At 40.7% G+C, this 24,138-nt stretch overlaps 1 protein-coding gene across 1 annotated transcript in view; it reads right to left on the reverse strand.

Moving 5' to 3' along the window:
- The window catches only part of LOC119423037 (FERM and PDZ domain-containing protein 1), a 54,476-nt gene that overhangs the window by 22,682 nt on the left and 7,656 nt on the right, over positions 1-24,138 (reverse strand). Inside the window, exons 2-4 of the mRNA XM_037690448.1 lie at positions 19,844-19,942; positions 5,653-5,757; positions 2,961-3,124 (exon numbers count right to left, since the gene is read on the reverse strand). Of these exons, the coding sequence (XP_037546376.1) occupies positions 2,961-3,124; positions 5,653-5,753 (265 nt within the window). The 5' untranslated portion in view covers positions 5,754-5,757; positions 19,844-19,942. The remainder of the gene's footprint in view (positions 1-2,960; positions 3,125-5,652; positions 5,758-19,843; positions 19,943-24,138) is intronic.

Genomic DNA, 24,138 nt, shown 5'->3' on the forward strand with positions numbered 1-24,138 from the left:
CCCTGGTGTTCTGCATCTTCAGCATCAAAAGCAGAAATATATTTACAGACTGATCTAAAAAAAAAAAAAAGTGTATTTTTCTCCTTTCGTGACATCTGAACAGGCAGACATTTTTCTCCATTATATTTAATTTTAACATTTCCTTTTAGTTGGTGGCACGGTGGCTCAGCTGATAGAGGTGTCGCCTCTCAGTGAGCAGGTCGCTGGATGAAATCCCGGCCGGGGGGCCTCTCTGGGTGGAGTTTGCACGTTCTCTCCGTGCATGCGTGGGTTTTCTCTGGGTACTCCGGTTTCCCCTCACAGACCAAAAAACATGAATGTTAGGTTGACTGGTGGCGCAGAGGTTAGAGAAGACGAGTCTGATCGAAAAGTCGCAGATTCAACTCTCCGGACTGACAACATAAAAAGTTGGTTGCGAAAGGTGAAACGCCCACACCTGCCTCCACCCTCATTTGCCTCACTCTGGGCCCTTGAGCAAGGCCCTTAACCCCAAACATCTGCTCCCAAAAAAAAGTCTCTCTTGAAAATGATTTCTCATGACTCAATGAGACTTCCTGTATAAAAATATAAATTGTCTCTAGGTGTGAGTGAGACAGTGAATGGCTGTTTGTCTCTCCGTGTCCCTGTGATGGACTGGAGACCTGTCAAGGGTGTCCCCCACATCTCGCACAGCGACTGCTGAATATGCGACCCACAGCCCGAAAAGAAAGAAACGGATAAAGATAATGGATGGATTTCCTTTTACCCAACATCTGTTTTGATAAATATTCCAAGTAATTTTAACCAACAGCCGGGAAATAAAATATAAAATAGAGGAAAAGTTAGTTTCTTTGCATTTAGTCTGAACTAGTTGTAGCTCATCAGTCTAATAGGAAATAGTTTGTTTTTCCAACCCAAAATCTATCAAAGAGCTATCTACAGCAGGTAAGATATCAACTGTTTATAACCTTTTACAGAGAAAATCACTTTAAAACAAATAAAACTTTCCTTTAATTGCAAGTTTCGTTAGATGTCAGCGTTTCATTTTAACCATTTATTGTCAACTTTATTTAAAAACTCAATATATTTTTGCTTTGCATACGATTTATTTCAACAGATTTCCAGACTGGATTTCTTTATCAGACATGAATTGATAACGATCTGTCTGAAGTCCTGGTGATGAAGCAGCACGCTCACTGGTGCTGGTTTATCCGTATGGAAACGGTCAATGTTCAGGCTGTCCGGTGTACCTTCAGCTGTTTGTTTCTAGCCCACACAAAGACAACATCAGTCCTACGCTGCACTTCCTTTGTTTGTAGTTTTCTGTGCGTCTCTGCAGGATCAGCATGCACGGAGAGCCCAACTTTTGGTGCTTCGTACCGATCAGAGGTCTGCGGCGGCCTGGCTCAGCTTCACACTTTGGATTACTTTATGCAAATTAAACCACAAACAACTGATGAGAAGACCTTTGTCACATCGTAACTGAGAAGCTGCACGCCAATTTTCACAGCAGTGCTTGTTTGAATTTGTCAAGAACATAAACTTTTTTTTAAACTTGAGAAATTATCTTTTGGAAACTTCCATCCATCCATTATCTTTACCCGCTTCTTCCTTTCTGGGTTGAAACTCAATTCTCAAATCTTAGATTCAACAAAATATTGAATAAATTTTAAATAAATACGGTCCAAATGATGACACTCTTAAAACGGGCAATGAAAATCTACGATTTTTGTTTTTGCACGAGTTGGATCCTCGACGCCACCTGTCAATCACTCCAGCACGCTAGTCAGCAACTGACCAATCAGCAACGTCAATTTATCCCGAAGGTAAACGCACCTCACCTGCAGGAGCTCCACCCCCTTTTCCTCCCACAACATTGTAGGGGTTTTGCATTACGAACACTTTGCAGTCAGAGGTTAACGGTTAAATTAAAGGGTAATGCTTAAAGCTAGTTGTGCTTTGTTTTGAGTGTTGCAACTTCTAGTTGCATAAGTTTAGTCTTTGTTTGCTATGATCCTTAAAAAGTCCTGTTTGTGACTGAGCTCCTCGTTTACAGCCACACCACCCTGAACACGTCTGATCTCAGCAGGGTCGGGCCTGGTTAGTATCTGGAAGAGAGACCATCTGGGAATAATACCAGGTGACATAAACTTTTGCACTTCTCACAAACAACACCATGGGGAGTGTTGCTCAAGCCCAGAGCCATCGTCACTACTGGGGGCTAAGTACCCCTAAAGGTTAGATACTAGGATCGCCCCTGCCCTGGACAGGTCATTTGCCATGCAACTAAACAATTAAACTCGAGAGACTAATTCTGAAATTTTTTGTTAAAACGGGTCAAAATCTGAATTATTTGGACCCCACAACAGTTTGCATGTTTGGCGTAAACCAACAGTATTCCAAGTAAAGAACCTCGTCCCTCCGGTGAAACACGGAGGTGAAAGAGTCATGGTTTGGGGCACTTTGCTGCAGCAGGACCTGACCGGCTCACCATTATCGAATCCACTACGAGTTCTAATCTGTGTCCGAAAAATAAAACTGGACCACAACAATTTTATTTATTTATTTATTTTTAGCTGTGCATCGTCATCATTGAATGTTACAATGATTAAATTGGTTCTCCCCATTTAATCCATCACACCTGAGATACACCCAGGTGGAGCCGCGGGCAGCTATGTGTGCTCCCGGGGAACAGTTAGGGATTAGGTGTCGTGCTTAAGGAAACCACGATAGGTGGGCATGGCTGGGAGTTGAACCTGCAACTTTCTGGTCCCAAGTTCTAACACACCAGTCAGTTTTACAGATATTGAGCTAAGATTTGATGTGGTAGTAGCTGAGTGTCATCCTCAGTACTAACAGATTACAGATCTTCCAGTGTCGCAACAGATTGTGTCATTACGTCGTTAACGAGGTTTGATCAGTTTAGTTGTAACTTTGTCTCTCATCACAAAATTACTTTAGCTGTTGGTTTTCGGTCCTACCTGCGGTGATCTCCTGCACCAGGATGGGGGTCTGGGATGAAAGGATGAGGCCGTGACAGTTGAGGTCCGGGTCTCTTTGGATCTGAACGTTGAACCGGAACGGGTAATTCCTCTGATCAGAGCCGCTGGACTCTGCAGCCGTCCTGTCCCCGGCTGCGCGATCTCTGGAGGAGAAGAGTTTGATTACATTATCTGAATTTCTCCATTTTTAAAAGGAAATACAGCAGTCCCTCGTTTATCGTGGGGGTTTGGGACCACACCCTCCCCCACTCCCCCCGGCAATATGTGAAAAACCGCAAAGAAGGGATACAGTAGTCCAAGTTCTATCACGATCAGCTGGTGGTTGAGACCCAAATGCAAGCAGGACTCCAACGAGGTCACAAAAAGGTGTTTTAATCACCAAAAAAGGCAACAATAACATATAATGCTGTCGGGGCAGCGATACTACTTGCATTCGTAGGAAATACATGGAATACCAAGGTACTAGGAGACGACAGTGAAGGTGCAGCTTAACACCTAATGCTCCCCTGCCTGAGATGCAGGAGAGCACAGTATATAAAGGAGAGTCGCTAATTAAACCCAATATGTAGCACCTGAGAGTCATTAACTATCTGCACCGAGCAGGGCAGGTGCAGATCCCTACAAGTTCAAGTAAACTTTAGTGTCATTACCATCTCGTGTGGTACATGAGATGGAACAAATTTATGTACACTACCCTTCCCACACTCTTGAAATGTCCCTAACAATTTTCTAAACTGTCCACGCTCTAAAAGAGTACAGCATGCTATGATCTCAGCTCTCTCGCCCACTTCTCCGCTGTAGAGCCGAGATCTGACATGACGCAGGAAGACGCTTCTCCTGCAGCTGTGGGCTGCACACAGGTGCAGCAGGTGCTCAATAATTTAAAATAATTTATTTTAAATTAAATTTCCATGCCGATTGTGTGGCTCATCCATCAATCAGACAATTGTGTATCATGTCCAATCTTACATTGAAAAACCGCGATACAGCAAGTCTGTGAAAAATTAACCGTGAAGTAGCGAGGGACTACTGTACACGTTTAATAAAACAACAGAGAATTAGGACGCATGCTGCGAGTTACAGAAAAAACAGGAGCTCAGATTAAAACCAGTGACATATTTTCTGAAGATCGTGACAGGAGGACGATTGTTAAATTTCAGCGGCACTCTGCAGGTGTTTGGGGAATGACGGCAGCAACAGCTGCAATTTACGTTACTTTCTTTGCACCTGCGGGTGAATTTGTTCTATATCATGACGTCGTGTTCAATTCAGCATCAAATTACTAACAAGAGTACCTCAACAGACACATTACACGTCAACAAACTATTTTACAGCAATCTACAGCAAGGGCCAGGACAAGCAAAGACCTTGTATAAAATTGACCTTGGTTTGTGACCTTGAACTTGGAGCTGGATTGATGAAAAGTTCGGTCAAAGCCCAGACAGGAAGTTTACAGATGCACGGAGACTAAACCACAACATGGGCATCTTTCCACGGGCGTGACTGAAAAAAGCACGATTTGAATATAAATAACTATTTGAAAAAATAAAAATAAACTGTAAAGATGTGGCACAAGTCCTCAGAACTCAAAACTGTAAAATTAACATGCCGGTGTCCCCCGTCGCTGAAGGACTTGGAGAGTGAATTTTTCTACTTCTCATCATGAGTGTTTTTCTGGACAGGAATTGAACAGGTAATGTAAGTAAACCTACATGTTTTTGGTGCAAGATCAGGCTGTGTAGAAGAACAGATGTAGTTTTAGGTTTGTTTTTTAAATCTTGTCTGAGGCAGAGCAGAGAGACGGATTCTGGTGAGTGGAGGGGCAATTTTATTCACCGCCAGGCACAATGGTGGAGCCAGGGGGTGGTCAATGGGGGCCTTGGATTAATCTTTGGCCACCCCAAAATCCACCCCAATCATTTGAGAAAATTATACTTTTAAGTAATATAAAAACTAGAAAACGGTTTTCTCAAATGATGGTAGGGGGCGCATTTTACATATATACATATATGGTGGCAGCCATCTTGGATTTTGATGTGGCAACATAATTTTCAATAATGATATTTCTTACTCGTAGATGCAGCCACATACCAAAATTGAAGTTGGTACCTTACTTATGTTTTGCAGTTGTCGTGCTCAAAACATGCACAGACAGAAGGTATTTCTCTTTTTTGCTCTGCGACATGGGACAAAAACAGTCACACTTAAAGTAGAGGCATCTTATCCAGTTAGAATGGCAATAATATAACTTTTATATCACTTCATTCTATGTTTCGGGTCTGGAAACATTTATCCAATGTGAAGAGACTGAAACTCGGTTTGCAACAACTTAAAGTTATTTAAAATGGATTAAACCATCTTTCTGCCATAGAGAAGCTGGATAGGACTGAAACTCACTAATTATCTGACTAGATCAGACAATTTTTAATTTAGGAAGTTTATCTACATCAGAAGTAAATGATTAAAACTAGACAATGCAGTAAACGACATAAGTGATTTAAAAAATTATGTTTTCTGGGTAATATTTCACTAAATAGTGTAGATTTTGATTTTCCCCCTTTGAAATTATCTGCAAAGTTTTATTTATCATTAGACATTTATAGAACGTCCTCCATTCAAACATGAATCAACGAATAAGTGGGAAAACCTTTACCTGCCTGCAGAGTGAGACCGGCTGCCCAAGTCTCGGGACCGTCGGAGCCATCGTCCCACCACCTGCTCCACTCGGCTCGTCCTGCGGGACGGGGACCGGCTTCGGTCCTGCAACTCCATTTATCTAATAAAGACAAAGACAAATGAACAATAAACATCTCAAATTAAAGTTAAAATTAAAGCCAGAGGGGTTGACGTTTTTCAGATCTGTCCTCAAACACGTCCACGCGAGTGAAAAATGGCTCTGCGTGGCAAAGATTATCCACAAATCAGGTAAACTCAACCTGTGCCTTTTTTTTTTTTTTACAGAATCAGTTAAATAAGTCCTGAATGAAGACCTGTTTTGAATCAGTTTCTGTGGCAACAGTAAATAAAAATAAATAAGTGAGCTTTTGTGCCGTGAAGACAGAAGCTTTGAATCAGAACAATACAACACACACCGGCTTTAATCAAGCACTGACAATACCCAGCTTTGGATCCTGGAAACTTGCACAATCATTTTAAAATGGAAACGAACCCAACTGAACAAGAGCACTGCATCCAGATCATTACACGCCTGTTACAAATTATCATACAGCAATCTATAGCAGCAGCTGACTATACCACAATACATCTGCCTTTTGACAGCATGTAAAAAGTCCAAATGTTCTGTACTTCCTGTAAGTGATGCAAATGAAAACAAAAACAAATATCTCCAACATTAGTAGAATAATAATGACGATAACAATGTGAAATAGGACCATCACATCAGTAAAATGTGCAATGAAAGGTCTTTTGGAAGACGATTCACACATTAAGCTTTGCAGGATTCAGGACACCTTAGAAACTGTACCAACCGGTACAACACCGACCTGACTGAACATTGATGGATTTATACCTGGATGATTGAGCATGAACTTTGGTGTACCTGGTACCCATTTTTCTGGCTTCAAATTTATATTTGACTGGATCTGTGAAGTTCTTTTGCATAAAGCCCATCTTCAATTATAGTTAGGTTTCGGTTATCCAGGTTGATGAGGCACAGAGGTAAAAGGTCCAGGAGGGAAACCAGACAGTCACTCCCCAGCTCCTCCTGGAGGATCCTGAGGAGTTCCCCCAGAAAGGATATACAATCCCTTTAGTGAGTTTTGGGTCTGCTCTAAGGATTCCTCTCAGTAGGATACGCCTAAAGAAGCTCCTCTCTTCATCTCTAAAGCTGAGCTCAGTTTCTAAAGATTCATCTATCCATGACACAAGAACTGGATTTCAAGATACTTCGACTCCTCTGCCTCCAACTCCCCCCAAAAACAGAAGTATTCCACATGTCTCCAGATGAGAACCACGGCCTTAAATTTAAAGGAACCGACTTTCATCCCACTGTTTCCCACATGACTGCAAACTGGCCCAGGTCCTGGCCCAAAGATGCCCACAGAACCACATCATATGCAAAGAGCAGAGCTGAAAGTCAGAGGTCCACAAACCAGTGACCCTCCCCTACATGATAATCAGTGATCGAGTTGGCGTATTCATTCATTCAACCTTTATTTATACCGGTTAGTCCCATTCAGCCTCGGGGACTCAATTACAAGAGACCTGTTTTAATGAAGAGTGATGACAACAGTGGACAACAAAGACAAGAGTAGACAATCGTAAAGGATGCATACAAATTGAGAAGAACAAATGAAAGAAAATGGTAATAAAAAACAAAACAAAAACAGCTGGATTATAAACGATGTAGAATGCCCAAAACAGGAACATGTCTGCATTGGTTTTTGCCATGAACTTCTCTCTTATTTGAATAGCGAGGTAGTTTAATGTCCCTGACAACGCTGATAACGCAACGATCGCTCATTTGATCAGCAAAAGCACCCAAACCAGGGAATTTATGGGGTATATTTGTTAAAAAGGTCTAAAATGGAAGATTTTTCAGGACAACGCTTGTTAGGTTTGGTGGGAGTGTCAATGATTTGGGCCATTCCTTGAATTTATCAGTAAACAATCTTAAATAAAGAACAAAGCAGAACATAAAGCTCAGAGAAAAATAAAATCTGATTTTATTATTTGATATATTTAAAAACATCAGTTGAATGAGTTGATCGGGTTTGTTGAGAATGACCGAAATGATCCGGTTTGTGAATCAAACTTGGTCTATGGCCAACTGTGATGTCACTCGTGGCACCTGATGGGCTCTCAGTCTGATTAATGAGCCATTTGATACAACAACCATCATTATCGATGGTTCCTGATTTCTAATAACAACGTTCTCTTCTCTAAATGGGTCCCTGATGCCCAGCAGTGAAGCAGCTGGTTGTCATGGAGGTCTGTTAAAAGCCTGCGGTGGTCACTGGGGTGTAATGGATCCGGGTCTGCTCAGGGTCTTTAGAGTGTCCTAATGGGCCATTGTTGAGTTTTCTAATATTTTAGGTAATGCCATATCATCTTACAAGCAAACACATTTATTAAAGTGAAAGTTTAGATATTTTGAAATGGGGTAAGGTACTGAACGATTAATATATTTCCTGTTGTAGATAATCTTGTGGATAATTAAGAGTTTAAATCTTTAAGCATCAATTTAAAATGGTGTTTTTTTTTTGGAAACACTATTTTATATACCTTTACACTTTACAGTTATTTCAGCAGAAATAAAATGACGTTCCAGCAGGAAGTGGCTCTAAGCTGCACTGGAAGTGCTACAGTTACAGTAGCTGCTGCCACCGCCGCCACGGTTTCATTTGCAATGAACACCAAAATCAAAATGACAATCAATGTTGATAGTTCCAAACATTTACTCAAAACTCTGCTCCAAAAGAGCGGAACTATTGTTTAACGCTCAGCAGAATGAAAAATTCATTAATGATTTTTGACTAAATGTGATTAGAAATGTAAAAAGTCTCAAATGTTTTTATGTATTATTTTCTTTTTATTCTAAACGCAGATAACGCAGTTTACATATTTAACTTCCTTTAGATTTTTAAGCTCTAAACATCATTTCAGAACAGAACAAATCAAAAGTTTATGAACACAAAACGTAAAAAAATAGTGTTTTTCAAATATTGCTTTTGTGCTTCTCGTGATTGAATATTAGAATATTGAATTAAAACCCCTGAGAGTTGAAAAATAAAATCAACCAAAATCTTGTGAAATGGATGTTTAACCATTAGGATCTTTGGATTCAAACGAGTTTTTTTGTGTGCTGCCAAAAAAAAGAGGGCAATTGTTTACAGTTATTGCACGTCAACAACAAAACTGATTGTTTACAATGAATCAAATTATTTTGAACGATGCATAAAAGAGCATTCACTCATTCATTTAATCCACCAGTCCTTAGATGTTTTAATGCAGGGGTGCCCACGCTTTTTCAGCATGCAAGCTACTTTTAAAATGACCCCAAGTCAAAGTGATTTAAGACCCCGTTCACACAAGAACCTCTGGAAATGTTAGTGTTTTTTCAATGGTTATTGGGGAAATAAACAAAAAATGAGTGGGTTTACACGAAAACGCTATAGTTCCCATGTCAGTCGGGTTGCCAGATAAGAAATGAACTATAGTAATGTGGCTTTAAAATGACAGTATTTTGACCTAAACTTTCATATGTGCTGAGTAAAGATATTCTAAGACACATCAGAGTCAGTTTCTTTATTTGTCATTTGCACCACATGTGGTACATGTGGTGGAACGAAATTGTGTACACAGGGTCCCAGTTACATCCAACAATAAAATGTAAAAGAAAAACAGTAATAAGATCTAAGATATGAACTAAGAAAAACATTAACTAAAAATATGCTAAGCACTAATAGCATATAAACAATACGTCGAACAGCAGCACGAACATGAGTCTGTGTGAGCAGCTGAGTGCGAATAAACAGCAACATGAAACAGATCAGCAGCAACATGAAACAGATCAGCAGCAACATGATGTGATTATTCTGGTTAGAGATTCATGAGTCTAACAGCCTCAGGGTAGAAGCTGTTCCTCAGTCTAGTGGTTCTACACTTAATGCTCCTCAACCTCCTTCCTGAGGGGAGCGGGGCAAAACGTGTGTGTGCTGGGTGAGTGGGGTCCTTCATGATGCAGGTGGCCCTCTTCCTGCTTTCTGTCAAACTCAAGGTCCAGGGGGGCAAATGTGGCCTTCACTGACATTTTCTCTGGCCCCCAATATGCTATGTTAAACGTAAAATACTTTTATCCCCTACATTATTTTATTAATTTTTGATTATGATGTGGAAAGCGCAACAGAGAACGTCAAATGAGACCAATCGAACTCTTGTTGAGGAACCTGTGATGAAGATGAAGAGAAGATGGTGGGTGTCTAACTCGAGTTAATGTAGTTTTTGAAATTGGCCCTTGAACCAAGTTTTTAATTTTGGCCCCCTTTTGTAAGTGAGTTTGACACTCCTGTTAAGATAAGGTGTGCGTTGTTTGTTGAACATGTGCACAGAAAAGGAGGGGGTAAATAAGACATTTTAAGTTTATCTGGCATTATCTGTTATTTGTTATAACTGTTATTTATTATAACTGTTTTTATTTATTATAACTGTTGTTATTTATTATAAGCGTTAGTGCAGGAAAACTTTGAACTGCAGCCGTCTGGAGTGCGCATGTGCAACTTCACACTTTCGGAGCATTTCACACCTCCAAGGGGGGGTTCCCCTGAAAACTTCTACTCTGGGACCTGGAGGTTTGAGAGACAGTGAGGGCAAATGAACAGTCGAACAACTCTGACAGGCTGCCCTGTATGTCGGTCAAGTGACAAATTTCATAGCGAGGATGGAGGACTGGCTGACGTCTTATTTTTTTAATGCCATGACATCTACCCGTACTGCCTTTGCGATCGACCGATAGAACGCAATCAACGTATTGGGCAGCCCTGTTTTAAAGCATTGAATGCATCACTTGTGTGTGTGTGTGTGTTCAGATTCATCCGTGCCTCCGTTTAAATCTTCATCACGATGTTTGTTTCTTGATTCACGTTGGAGTCCGACGCCTCAAACTAAATTTACTCTCCGTTAATAAATGCCCCGTTAAGTGATTCATGCATTCATCTCTTCTGATCAGGAAGGAGTTCGCCTGCAGACAGACTGGGACGATTCTGAGCATTAACATCTTCCGTTAGACAAAATAAAAGGCAGGAAGATGAGATGAGGAGGAGAAATACGGTAAACGGAGTGAGGTGACTAAAAACGACAAGTGTAATAAGAAGAGGCCGGAGTGATCAGTGCGGAGTGACAGACAGGATCCAGCAGGATCTCTGCTCATAAGCACATTACCCATCCATCTGTCTGTGTGGACTCCTCTCCTCCCACTCTCTCTGTTCTTCCTGCAGCCTCTCGATTCTTCCTGTTCTACGTCTCCCTCTTCATATTCCCTCACAGGATCTCCTTCCAGCTCCCTCTCAGGTTACAGAAACAACGCAGGCGGGTATTTTTGTCTTTGGAGTCTAAATATTCACACCAGCTCACAAGTACGGGGCACAAAACGTCCTTCTCATTCCACAAATATGTTTTCTTCCACAGTGGCTTTGATTGACAGAACACACAAAGTCTGAACCCAGCAAATCAAGAAACAGCAAAGCAATTCTTATTCCGCAACCGCAGCATTCAAGACGAGGGATCAAGAAAGAAAATGTCAGCTTTTTCTTTTCTTTTCTAAAACAGGTGTAATAATAGCGCTGCTGGAAACCTGAGACTGTAATCCCCTCGAACATCAAGCACGTTGCTTCTTTTAAAGATTTTCTAGCAGGATAAGAAAATGTTTGTCAGTTTAATCACTGCATGTTGAGTTTAAAAACTAATCTCAGACACAAAAGCAGAAGAAAACAGGAGTTCTGCATACGGCACATCACAGACCCGCTATTCTACAGCAAAGACCTTGTTAAACTGCGACTTTGATCTTGACCTTGACTTTAGAGCTGGGGGGATGAAAAGTGACCAAATAACACAATTAACATATTTTCTTTTGAAACTAACTGTATCTAACTTATATTATCTAACTTATGTGTTAACTTGCATAAAGACATAATAAACAGCTTTTATTTTCAGCTTTTATTTTGAAAGCAACTTGCAGCATTTTGAAGCGTTAATCGTAATTCATAGTGTAAACGTGCACAATCAGACCCGTGAGGGCTCACGGATCCTAGTGGAAGCTCACTTTATCGCAGTATAACGCGACTCAAAACAGCCTCTTCTGAGAATGTATTCCTCTCAGTTTGATCTGCTAAAGTAATCAGAGTTGAACAAAGTTCATGCAACGCTGTCATCCGTCATGACTGTTGACTTAAGTCGATGCTAGCTGCTATGGCTAGCTATACCTGCTGTAAGCAGGGAAACTAATGGATGTAAAGGATCAGCCAATGGGCGTGCAGGTCCAACCCACTGACGTTGATTGACAGTTGAAGTCAGAGTTGCATTCAGGCCCAAAAAAATCAGATCTCACCAAGTCCCAGCCCGTAGCCATAATTTCCGAATCCCACCCAACCGGACGAATTAACAGCACTTACAGGTCCGAACCTGAAAAAAACCCTGACCTTTTGCATTAAGCTTTGACTGCTTATATGGTTACTGATGGTCGGTGGATGCGCGTGGCTGAAAAGGGGGGCAGAAGATCGGAGCTGAGGGGGTGTTCATCCTTTCATCGCCGTCAAAGCGCTTTAAATCCCCGATTCTGCATTATTCAGGCATGGACCCTGCTCTGACATGTCTGCTTTGGGATCTCACCTGTTTGGGTCATCAGGCGCGTGCGTCTGCTGAGTGCAGCGACTGAACATCCATTTGGGCGATGGATCGCTTCCTGGCAGTACTAAGGAAGTCCCATCTGAAGCTTAAGTCAACTTTATTTTATTTCAACTTTATTTTACTTCTTTCAAGGCCGGCCAGCTCGCGAGGAAATGGCCACGTGCAGCTGATGAATGTATGGCAAGCCATGTTTCCATATAATTGTATAGTATGGTAAGCCATGTCACCATATAATTGGATTGTATGGCAAGCCATGTTGTCATATAATTGGATCGCGGCTGATCCGCTGACACAATCAAAAGCCCGACACCGACCCGGCCATCCAGCACATCATTATGTCCCGGCCTAAATTCGGGCCGGGCTTCGGGCCCGGTTTGAAATGACAGCTCTAGCTGAAGTCATTCTGCTGAAAAGTGTCATGAAATAAATAAGCCATCATTGAAAACACAATCATGAAATGAAATAATAAAAATGAAAAATTCTCATAATAATGAACTTACTTATTTCATAATGTTTTATTTGTTTAATTTTTACCATTTTGGTGTTCCATATTGGACGAGCGTACAATATGAAAGAACCTGATCTCATCTATCGTGCCAAAGTGGTTTTAAAAGGTTACACAAAAGTTGACCAGAATTTAAAATAAATCCTGCTGCAACCAAAGGACGACGCTCCGCTCAAGTTTGAAATTAATAAAATCTATTAGAGACTTGCCTTCTCATGTAGCGACGAGACCGTGTTCTTAGACCGGACGCTTCTTCTTTAGGCCTCTACTTACCTCATTCTCGAAACCAGAACAAACTCAACATGCCATCGTGGTAAGAGCTCGGACCGAGTGGAAAGACGTCCAAAATAAACTTTGAAAGATCTTCAGAAAGTCTAGACCATCAAAAGAAATTGGGAACGTCATAAACAATGAATCATTTGATGCAAACTATAAAGAGAATAGAACCGATCGCACAAAACTGGTTTAGTATCCGTTTATCTTAATGTAGAAATTACCGGACGACAACATGGAACAAATGGAACCGCTCTTCTCCTGCAGTTTGAAGGGACGCAGATCTAAAAATGTCCCGCTTTAATTCCTGTCGGCCCTTCGATCCAAACTACTCGACAAATCAGATTTTTTCCCATCATCCCAGTATTGGCCACATATTCTGTCTCCTCTGTGTCCCCTCCTCCTCAGATTATTAGATTATTGTTGGTGTGGGAGGAACACAAACAGAAACAAAGCTCAATAAAAAGTTTCTCTCTCAGCACATAATGTGTCCTTTATAATCATGCACAGAAAACACAACACATTTAAAGAAGACTAATCTTTTTTTGTGACCAGAGTTCATGTTATTGATGGAAACATTTGCCATCTTCAGTCACTTAATGTCAGATGAGGAACTTTTGATGCATTTATTTGGAGTACAAACAGCAACATGGTTCAGTTTTAGTCTACTGCAGCATTAAAAATGAAACCTTTGGTTCCTGCGAATCCTTAATGTGTTTCTAAAAGCAACGCCAGTCCGTCCTGAGCTGCATCGCCACGTTCCAGGTTAAGGTTCTTGTTCTGCTGAAGAAACTCTCCGACACTCATGAAACCGAACAGTATTTTTAGTTCTTTCACTCGAGTGCCGCCATCGTTAAACCCGACCCAAACCCTTAATTTTTATTCAAGTGCAAAGAAAAGAAATATGAGACAACTTTGGGAGGGTTTGGAGACCTCAAATACCAGATTGAAGACAAAAATAAAAAATAAAACAACAAACATTTAATTAGAACACTTTGTGACCGATATGGAAAAAATAAATGTTGAATTTGACAAATCGTTTGCAGTTATTTATGTCCCATATGAGTCACAAGTATCAATTCAGCGTTACTGAAGTGAACATTTGGGTATTTTCTAGTAATTTTGCATCTCTTCTGTTCAAGGGTGCAAGTTTTCTCGGGTCAATCCCCTGCCTGTACATTCATGGAACATCCATCATCCATCCATCCATCCTTACATCCATCCATGCTTACATCCATCCATGCTTACCCCACTTCTTCCTTTTTGGGTCTCATAAAAACTGTAAATTTGTCACTCGTGTGTAAATGTACGTAGAATTAAGAGATATGGGGGGAAAAAAATTCACCTAATAATGAAGGGAAATTTGTTGTCTTTGTTGTTTCTTAGCAATTATTTTAAAAATTAGTAATTTGAAATGGTCTGTACAACATTTACTGTCTGAATTTGGATAAAATGGATTGGAGTTGGATGTGGAATGTCTAACACTTGAACGTTTCTTCAGTTATGCCCAAATTATACCGTAGAACTGCCCGTTTGTCACGAGGCACGATCTGGAGGTTTATAATATGAATATGAATCTATTCCATTTAATCTGCTTACATCTACGCTCCAGAATCTTGCTATTGGTTTTCCTTTTTATGCCGATGACAGTCAAATTTATTTGCCACGGAGTCCGGGAGGAGACATAGGGGATTTTTTTTTTTTTCTTTTGCGTTCCCTCACAAAAGTTTGTGTTCCCTCGCAATACTGTAATGTGTGTAGTGTTCCCTCACAGAAAACAAACGTTCCTCCCTCAAAGAAACTGGTCCAGATGACATGATTCGACCTTCTTTGTTCTCACAGACAACAGCAACAATGGAACAGACACCCGTATTTGAGGTTCATGGAGTTTTGTTTTGAAACCAGCCTTAAATATAAAGATATCCAGTGTGTGCTGAAGTGGTAAAATTAGTTTTACGTTGGATATTTCACGTTCATGCTCCGTGGATTCAGCGGTGGCTTCCTCGTTTGAGCCGACGCAGACAGTCTGATTTCTGTCAGCTGCTCTCAGTCCGTCCCTCAGAGGAGCGATGGTTCTCTTAGGGACCGTCAACAAATTACTGAGCTAATGAGCTTGAGCTGAACACTGTTATAATACTTTAGATATATTTCCAAAGTATTTGTCAAAGCAGCACCAAGTTTTCTCAGTATATTTCTGCATGGTAAAAAAAATGATTAATTTTCTCACCATTTAAAAGCCAAAAGAACAAAAAGGTGGCACTTGTGTTTAAAAAGTCCTGCATCTTTCTTTTAAAGCATCAACGTTCATGCTCAATCATCCAGGTACAAAATCCAACGATGGTCAGTCAGGTCATCTGGACTGTTTCTTTTTTGTGGAAAGAGGTTTCACCCGCTATCCGGAGGGCTTCATCAGTCACCAGTAAAACCAGCAAACTGATTGGTACACTAAAGGAGTGTACTGTTTAGTGGGGGAAAACAGTTTACTTAGGACTCCTCAGACTGATGAAGCCCTCTGGATATAGGGCGAAACTGGCAACTGGCATTGGCGTACAACAACTTGTGTGGTCGTATATCAGCGTGCTGAGAACTTATTCAAAACTCACTTAACTTATGTGGCTTAAACCAGCGTGTTTGAGCTTTTTCCACTGTGTCACCGTGTGACGGACTCTTTAGATTGCTGCAATGCACTTTATGTCGATATGAGCCCGTCTTGCTGCTGCTCGCCTTTCAGCTGCTTGTCTTCACACTCTTCAGATCTGCAGATCAGTTCCTGGTCTTTTCAGTCGCTGCTCCCCAAACTTCGAAACGAGCAGTTTTTTTTTTTTTTCAATTCAACCTTTATTTAAACAGATATGTCACATTGAGCCTCAAAGACTCATTTACAAGTGAGACATGTTTGGACAGAAAAAAAGTGGTGAAAAATGACAGTGTTTGGAGATAAAATAATTTGTGTGCCGTTTTTGTGATTTCTTAGTGCATTATACACAAAGTTGTATTGCATCAGTCTCCTGATCATAAAAGTAGGAAGAGCTGCATGTTATAATCTGTATACAAAGTAAAGATGAAGATTTCCCAACGGGGACCGATTAGCTGCCCAGACCCGACAGCTCTGGTCTAATGGGTTCATCAGATACAAACTGTACAAAACGATTGCGATGATAGTGAAACGGGGTGGAACGAGTCGATGCTGTGCTGAGCTTTGGTCCACGTGATGTTCCGATGCGCCTCCACTCTATTTGCCGAAGTGTTCATTTGATCAAACAGAAATTTATTTTAGAGACACAGTAACAGCAGCTGCAGCTGATATCAAACTGCTGCAGGAAAGAGCCATCTGTGCCAGAAAGGTTGGCTTTTTGTTTATTGCTGAGACAGGAGCCGGGCAGGATAACAAATGCTGCAGAGAAACACACACACGCACACGCACACACACACACACACACACACACAAACATACACACAGATACACACTAATGAGACTGCAGCAGCACTTACAGTTGATCCCACACGGTCCACACTTACTCTCTTGTGTATTTTTTGATCACTTCTCTCTCTCTTACACACACTTTATTCTTTTTCTGTATACTGTTATAACTTCACAGTGTAGAGGAGTAGCTGATTTTTAAACATTACTTTTAGGCGATGCCACTGATTTTTCCCTTTCGCGTGCCAAGTTTCTAGAACGCCAAAGATACAGCCCACCAAGAGCAGCAGTAAATCTGCTGTAATGGAGCCATAAGACACAAAAATGTTAGATTAAGTACACAAAAATACAAGCATCTTCTCAGATTTATAGTTTAAAAAAAAAATTTAAGTACATAAAATTTAATTGAGATCGTTTAAAGATTTTCCTAGAATTAGTGGTTCCCAACACTGGTCCTTGAGGAACACCATCCTGCACGTTTTAGTCGTTTCCCTGCTTTGACTCACTTGATTTGAATAAATGGGTGATTAAAAGGTTCTGCAGAACTTGAAGTAATTAAATCATTGAATCAGGTGCGTTAGAGCAGGGAAACTACTAAAGCATGCAGGATGGTGTTCCTCAAGGACCAGGGCTGGGAACCAGTCATTTTTTTAATCCACAACATGTCAGAAATCTGTCAGAAAGCGTCAGGGCAGCTGACATTTGTCATGAAGACTGAAACATCAAACAGTTTCAAGGTTTTTGGAATGACTGTGACGTCAAACATCTAAAAATGCGTTCCTAATTACAGATGGTCAAATTTTCTCAAGATGTCTCATTTAATGAGATGACAAAAGGCACAACTTCAAATCCCCACCACCCAGAAAGACATTGTGTTTAAGCACAATGTAAAAGTTTGAAAACTGTAAGGTCCAGTTAATTATCACGGGTCATACAGGGTGATCATGTTTTTGCACTTGTTGAATGTCTGTAGCATCAGCAAAATATCTCATGAACCAGAGGACAGATTAAATTGAAACTTCCTGAATGTAATCATGGGATGTTTTTAGTAAATACCCGATTTATTCATGTTTTTTTTAATCATGTTTAGAGTTTTCTGATTATTTAAAGTTCTGTTACTTCTGTTTTTGTTTGAACAGTCTCTGATTTGTCTTTTTGCCACCAGCCACTTCTTCCTCAGTCAGTTTCCCTGCCACGCCCATCTACACCTGTTCTCTGTTTCCAGTCACTCCTGTTCATCAACCCCCGTCCATTTAACCAAGGAGTGGGCACCGTTTTTCATTTTCCAAAAGGCCAAATCAAGATATTGAAAGCAAAGGGCCTCAGAGAGAATTAGAAGATGAAATTTATTTAAAACAGTTATTCTAAGAGACTTTTTTCAGGCTTTGTCTTGTAGCATAGTTAGCATGCTTGATAAAAATGCATCTTGCCAATAATCTTTAGGATGCAAAACTTACTCTCTGTAAACGTAATGTGAAAATATTTTTGCTACCTTAAATATGCAAAATATAAATACATTTTTAATTAAAACAAAAATCCAAGATATTTAATTTAGATTTCCTTTGATAAAATGCAGATTTTCATCAACTTATTTAAAAGTTGATTTCTTTTCAATTAAGTACCGTCCTTGCCGCCAAACATGTCGCACCGCCGTAAAAGTCACATCAGTCCAAATATGTCTAATATAGTGGAAAAAGCATAAATATGTTGCTTCGCTGGATAAGTCACAATCTATTATGCGTCACCGCTGAGCACCTGGAAATGTGGGCCGGTGTGCCAAAAATCGATTTGCTGCCAAATGGCGGCTGCGGGAGCGTGCACGAGAGGACTTTAACAAGAATTTAACAAGATTGACGCTTTAAAACAATTGTTTGCTCGACTTTATAGTAAAGGTGTGTCTCAGCTGAACTTTTCCTGCATTTCGCCTGGGCGGAGCAGCAAAATGAAGCTGATTTTGACGTTTGCTCCAGGAGTTCCAGAGCGAGACGAAGGTGGCTCTGTATGGCAAGCCAAGTGTCTCATTAATAGTCACTTTTACCTATTAATGAGACACTTGTATATTAGTCGAGGGCCCTCTAGTGGCTGAAAATGGTAGTGTTCAATATTTTCCATGTCAGAATGAATGAAATCGTCAGATCTCAGACAAAAATTGGGTTATAAATATGGGGGGGAAATGTAAATAAATCGCTTTGCCATATAAGTCGCAGGTTATGCTAATTTATGCAAAAAGGTGTGACTTATATGGCGAAAAGTACGGTATATTGGGGGCTGGATAGAGATTGTCCAAGGGACACTTTTGGTCCTCGGGTCTCATGTTGCCCATGTCTGATTTAACCCTTCAAGTTTCACTCCAGCAGTGGAGCGTTGCACATCCGACATGTCAAGTCCCGTTTCCTCAACATCTCTCTGGGCCTGCCTTCAGTTCAAGTTCTGCTTTTGTTTTACTTTACAATAAAGTTTTATTTTAGAGCTCCTCCCGTCTGTCTGCATCCCTGGGTCCAAACCTCATGCAACCGTGACGGACGTACATCTGCAACCGATTCACTTTTGAGTGAACCCCATTCAAGATGGCCGCCGCAGCTGGGCAACCTTATGTAACACAAATACCTGCGACAGTCAATTGTACGGAGAAGAAGCAAATATTTCACGTTAGCAGCTGAGAGTCACCTCCATCTTATAAGCAGAGTGCAAACTGATCATGCTTTGCAGTCAAATCTGCCTGTCTGTTAGCAAAATATCTCATGAACCACTGGATGGAATTTATTGAAGCTATGAGGAAGTAATCACTGGATTAACTTTAAGATTCTGCATAATTTTAATTGAAAGATGACAAAAATTGCTAGTTTCTCAGCATAATTTGGTTTTATGGATGGCAGCAGGTGATAAGCATTCCTTTAAGGATTATAAGCTTTTAATGTAGAGAAGCAGATTAAGATAAGTGTCCATGTGATTTCTCTGTAGATTAGAAATGTAAAATAACATTTATAGCTTTATGGTTAAACACAGATTACTCTCCACTTTTGTCCAACACTGAAAACGCACACGCAGAGATGCTCGCAGAGCAGGGAAATGGGATTACCGAGTGTGTCTGCAGGTTCTGACAGACACTTTGTGCGTCACTCCTGCTGAGCCAGATTAGACTGAGCTTCACTTCACGTCTGTTCAGGATAAACCACCGCACACCCCGCTCCGCCTCAACGTTCGTCTCATTCTCACTTTAAAGTCTCTAATCTTATCAGCTGCGTTTGGTGTCCTAACCACATAAAAACACTTCTCGTGAAGGCCGGCGCTCACACACACCTGTTGCCGATTGTTGCTCCTTCAAGGCAGCGATTACGCTCCGCTTTCCGTTTGTCCGTCATGCCGCTGAGAACGACCCGGACAACGGATCTTCATCCCCTGATGACACAAACATCACAACAAAGCATGAGTGGTGCTCCTAGTGGCTTTAATGCACCACTTGTAGTTGTTTTCTTGAAACAGAGGATGAAAGCTTCCAGTCAAACGAGATAATGAAGATCTGTAATTTTTACAGGCAGGAAAGGAGGAAGACGGCGTGAGAAACGCACGAGGAGGAGAACAGAAAACGTGTTTCCCCTCTGGAGTTTAACAGTTGTTAGGAGAACGTCGGGCTGTTGAGGGATGAAACGAGACGTATGAGGAAAAGACGAGGAGCTCCAGGAGAGGCCTGTCAGCATGGAGCTGCAGGTGCTGATTGTGGAGAACCACTTCCTGCTCTGCTCCAAACATCATACATTTTTAATGAGGCTCTTACAAAGTCCTGGGAAAAGAAAAGCCGAGATCTCCTCCCTGCAGTCCCTCCTCATCCTCAGTCATTTAACTCTTTGGTTTTTTCCTCTAATAAGATGTATCATCATCCGCTTCTTATCTCAACAAAGTATAAGGACTGCAACATAACTTAGTTTGTGCATTTCAATCAACTTCTTATACAAATTTAGTGTTGTAAAAAAAAAAAATCTTATTTAATTTCGAAGTTTTTGATGCAGTGTTTGATTTTCAGTAATTCTGCGGTTTTATAGTTCGAGTGAGTGGTTGCAGCTTGTACGTATACGATAATCAGAGTGCCGCCTGCATCGGTAATGCATGTATATAATGCAGCCGTTTCACTCCGACAACTAACAGGCAAACACACACACACACACACACGGGATGAAAACCACAATGAGGCAAAGGAGAGAAAGGGAAACGTGAGAAATATAGAAAGGGCAAGCTGAGAGGTTAGCAGGTGAGAAAACTAACGTTTAAACTCTGAGAAATGCAAACCATACGTTTCATATCATGACCATTTTAAAGAAACATTCAAATGTCACCGAGCTGTGGTTGTTGGAGACACGTTGACTCAAAGATGTGGAAAAACTGCAAGAAAATCCTCAATGTCTTGTTTGTCGTCTCACTGAATGTTGAGCGTTAGCCACCAGTCAGCCGTGTGGCCACCATTTTTTTTTTTATTCAAATTTTTAAAAGCACAGCTTTCAAAACTGTACTGGTGTACAGTTGTGAGCAAACAAATAATTGTTTTTAAGTGTTAATCTTGTTAAATTCTTGTTAAAGTCCTCCTGTGCACGATGCTGCGGACGCCATTTAGCAGCCAATCGATTTTTGTCACAACACCGCCCCACATCTCCGGGATGTCAGCAGTGACGCATAATAGATGCGACTTATACGGCAGTGCAAGGTGTACAGCAGAAAATACGGTATATATAGTTGTACATACAGTAATTGTACTGCTGTGCACAATATTTTGTTGCCCGCCTACATCATGCAGGTGTGTTTGAGATAAAGATAAGAGTGTGAGTATATATACGTGTTATGTTCGACTCCTAGTGTCTTTGGAGGGTAAAAACCTTTGGAAAGCAGAATCACTACATCTGTTAAATCCTTGAAATTATGTTTGGATTGTTGGATAAGCACTTTATGCAAAACAGAAAAATGTCAGAGGCTCAACAGCACGTAGGCACTGAACGTCTAATCATCTTAAACAGAAAGCTACATATGGTGCCATTTTATTTATTAACATTTATCTAAACCAGGTAAACTGCCATTGAGATCACAGATCTATTTTTCAAAGGAGGCCTGGTTCTTAAGGCTCGGCTTCAAAGGGCTTGAACCAAGGAACGGTTCAAGGCTTGCTCTGAGGCAACAATGTAAACCACAACATGTTTAGTTATAAGCACTAAATCAAATTAAATCTATTTATATAGCACATGAAAATGAAAGCTAAAAGCATAAAATAAATCGAACGTGTCAATTCTCAGAAGCCCGTCAACTCAGGACCTTATAGTCAACAACAACAAGACGTTAAAATCAACGCTAAAATGAACAGATTGCCATTGAAGGGACGAGTGCGCCGGGGAGATATGTTCACGCTTTTTTGTGTTAAAAGATGAGCTGCAGTGATCTGGACCAGCTGCAGTCAGACCGGCCTGGCTAACACTGACGAGAGTTGCAATGGTCTAGTTAGGAGGTAATAAAAGCTTGCTCAACATTAAAGCAAAGGTGCGTCTCAGTTTAACTTTTCCTTAATAAATGCACTTTAATGGTCAATGTGTGGCGGGGGCAGCAGGTACAGGAACAACATATACGCCTACTGGTAGCTGTCAAAAGCCTAGAGGGCCCTCTCGATCCTCTAGCGGCTGCAAATGGTAATGTTTACTCTGGTTCATGTCAGAATGAATGAACATTTAAAGCGTCAGTCGAAAATTATGTTATGAATAGGGATGCACGATATTATCTGCATGGTATCGGCCGATATTAGCGTTAAAGTTAAATATTGGCCATTCCAGCAAAATAGCTCACTGATATAAAAGACACTGTTTTTGTATGACAACCCAGTGACAAAGATGTCTGCAGCGCCAGCACAACATGATGACGTCACGCGCGTCTACCTGATCCGAGCACGGCGGAGAGGAAAATTCAAAATATCGTGGTGTGGAAGTTTTTTTTTTCCGTTGAGGATATCTAGTTCCAAATATTTATAGACTACGTTGAGCCTCGCTACATCGTCCCCAGTCCGAGATATTTTTACGACGTAGCCTTGCCCGAGTTACAAGCCGCCATTTCTGACATCATTGAGAAGCTAACAGTCGATAGCACCTGGGTGAGTTTTACCAGACGTCGTGTTAGCCCCGTTAGCATGATTAGTCTTACGGAACAATGGATAGACAAAAACTTTGAACTTAAAAAGTCTGTCCTTCATGCACAGGAGTGCAGAGGATCCCACAGTGCAGCTATAGGAACCTGGAACAAGCCTCCACAAGTGAGACAGCATCGCAGGGGACTAATGCTAATAAATAACAGCTATGCATATGGCCGTTACTGAATATATGTCACCAGCTTTTACACAATTTTTGAGTAAATAAGAGAGCTATGTTCAGACAAAGGAAAGCAAATAAAAATATTGGTATTGGTTATCGACCAAATGAGTTTTAACATATCGGCATATCGGATATCAGCCAAAAATCCAATATTGTGCATCCCTAGTTATGAATATGGAGAAAAAGAGAAAGTGTATATAAGTCACTTTGGCGCATAAGTCGCAGGACTGACAAATCTATGCAAAAAACTGACTTGTGCACCGGAAAATAAGGTAAAAGCTTCTCTAAGGAAGCCAGAAGATTGTATTAAATTTTCACTTAGTTGCGATCTCCCAATGGTGAAGTTACTTTTCCAGCGTATTAATACTCAACACTAGAAGTGGAACCAAAACATCCAATGCAGTCTTAAAAAGTTACTTTCAGCATGAGATTTAATGAAGCATGACTTGGTTGCCTTTTAGACGTGCCAGCAATTTAGCTGCAGAAAGCATCAACTTATGGATTCAGAGGCACGTCTATGTCAAACTCGCTTTCAAATGGGGGCCAAAACTCAAACCTTTTTCAAACTAAGGGCCGGTTTCAGAATCTACATTAACTCAAGTTGGATACCAGACATCTTTTCTTGGTTGCAGGTTCCTCAAAAAGAATTTAATTAGTCTCATTTGACGTTCTAGGTTGTGCTTTCGACATCATAATCAAAGATTACTGAAAAAAAATTCAAAGGACAAAAGTATTTTACGTTTAACATGTTATCTTGGGGGCCGGATAAGACGTCAACAAGGGCCGCATTTGGCCCCCGGGCCTTGAGTTTGACACATGTGGTTCAAAGAGGACCAACAGAACCAACTTTAAAGGCATCGCTGCATCACACTCCTTTAATCTTCTGACAAAAATAAATAAATACAGCAAGATTTACGATATTTACTATTATTTTTATTGAAAATTTTAAAAAGTTGCCAATGGATGTACTGTATTCTAATCGTTTAAGATGCACCTGTAGATATATGGTGGTGGCCATCTTGAACTTTGACACGGCAACTGAATTTCTGAAATGAACTTTTCTTACACCTGGATGCAGCCGCACGTTAAAATGTTAATAAAACACGAACGATATGGCAACAAAACCAGCTTCAACAATGAAAATCTTTGTTCAGGATTAATATTTTCTCTTATTTTAGCAATCGGCAACGAAAATGCAATAATTCTTAAAACTTAGTTTCATTTCTAGACTCCCCTCCTCCATACTTGTTTTATGATGAG

Source organism: Nematolebias whitei, chromosome 16 (assembly GCF_014905685.2).
Source record: "Nematolebias whitei isolate Nwh7 chromosome 16, NemWhi1, whole genome shotgun sequence".
In the NCBI taxonomy this organism is placed as follows: Eukaryota; Metazoa; Chordata; class Actinopteri; order Cyprinodontiformes; family Rivulidae; genus Nematolebias; species Nematolebias whitei.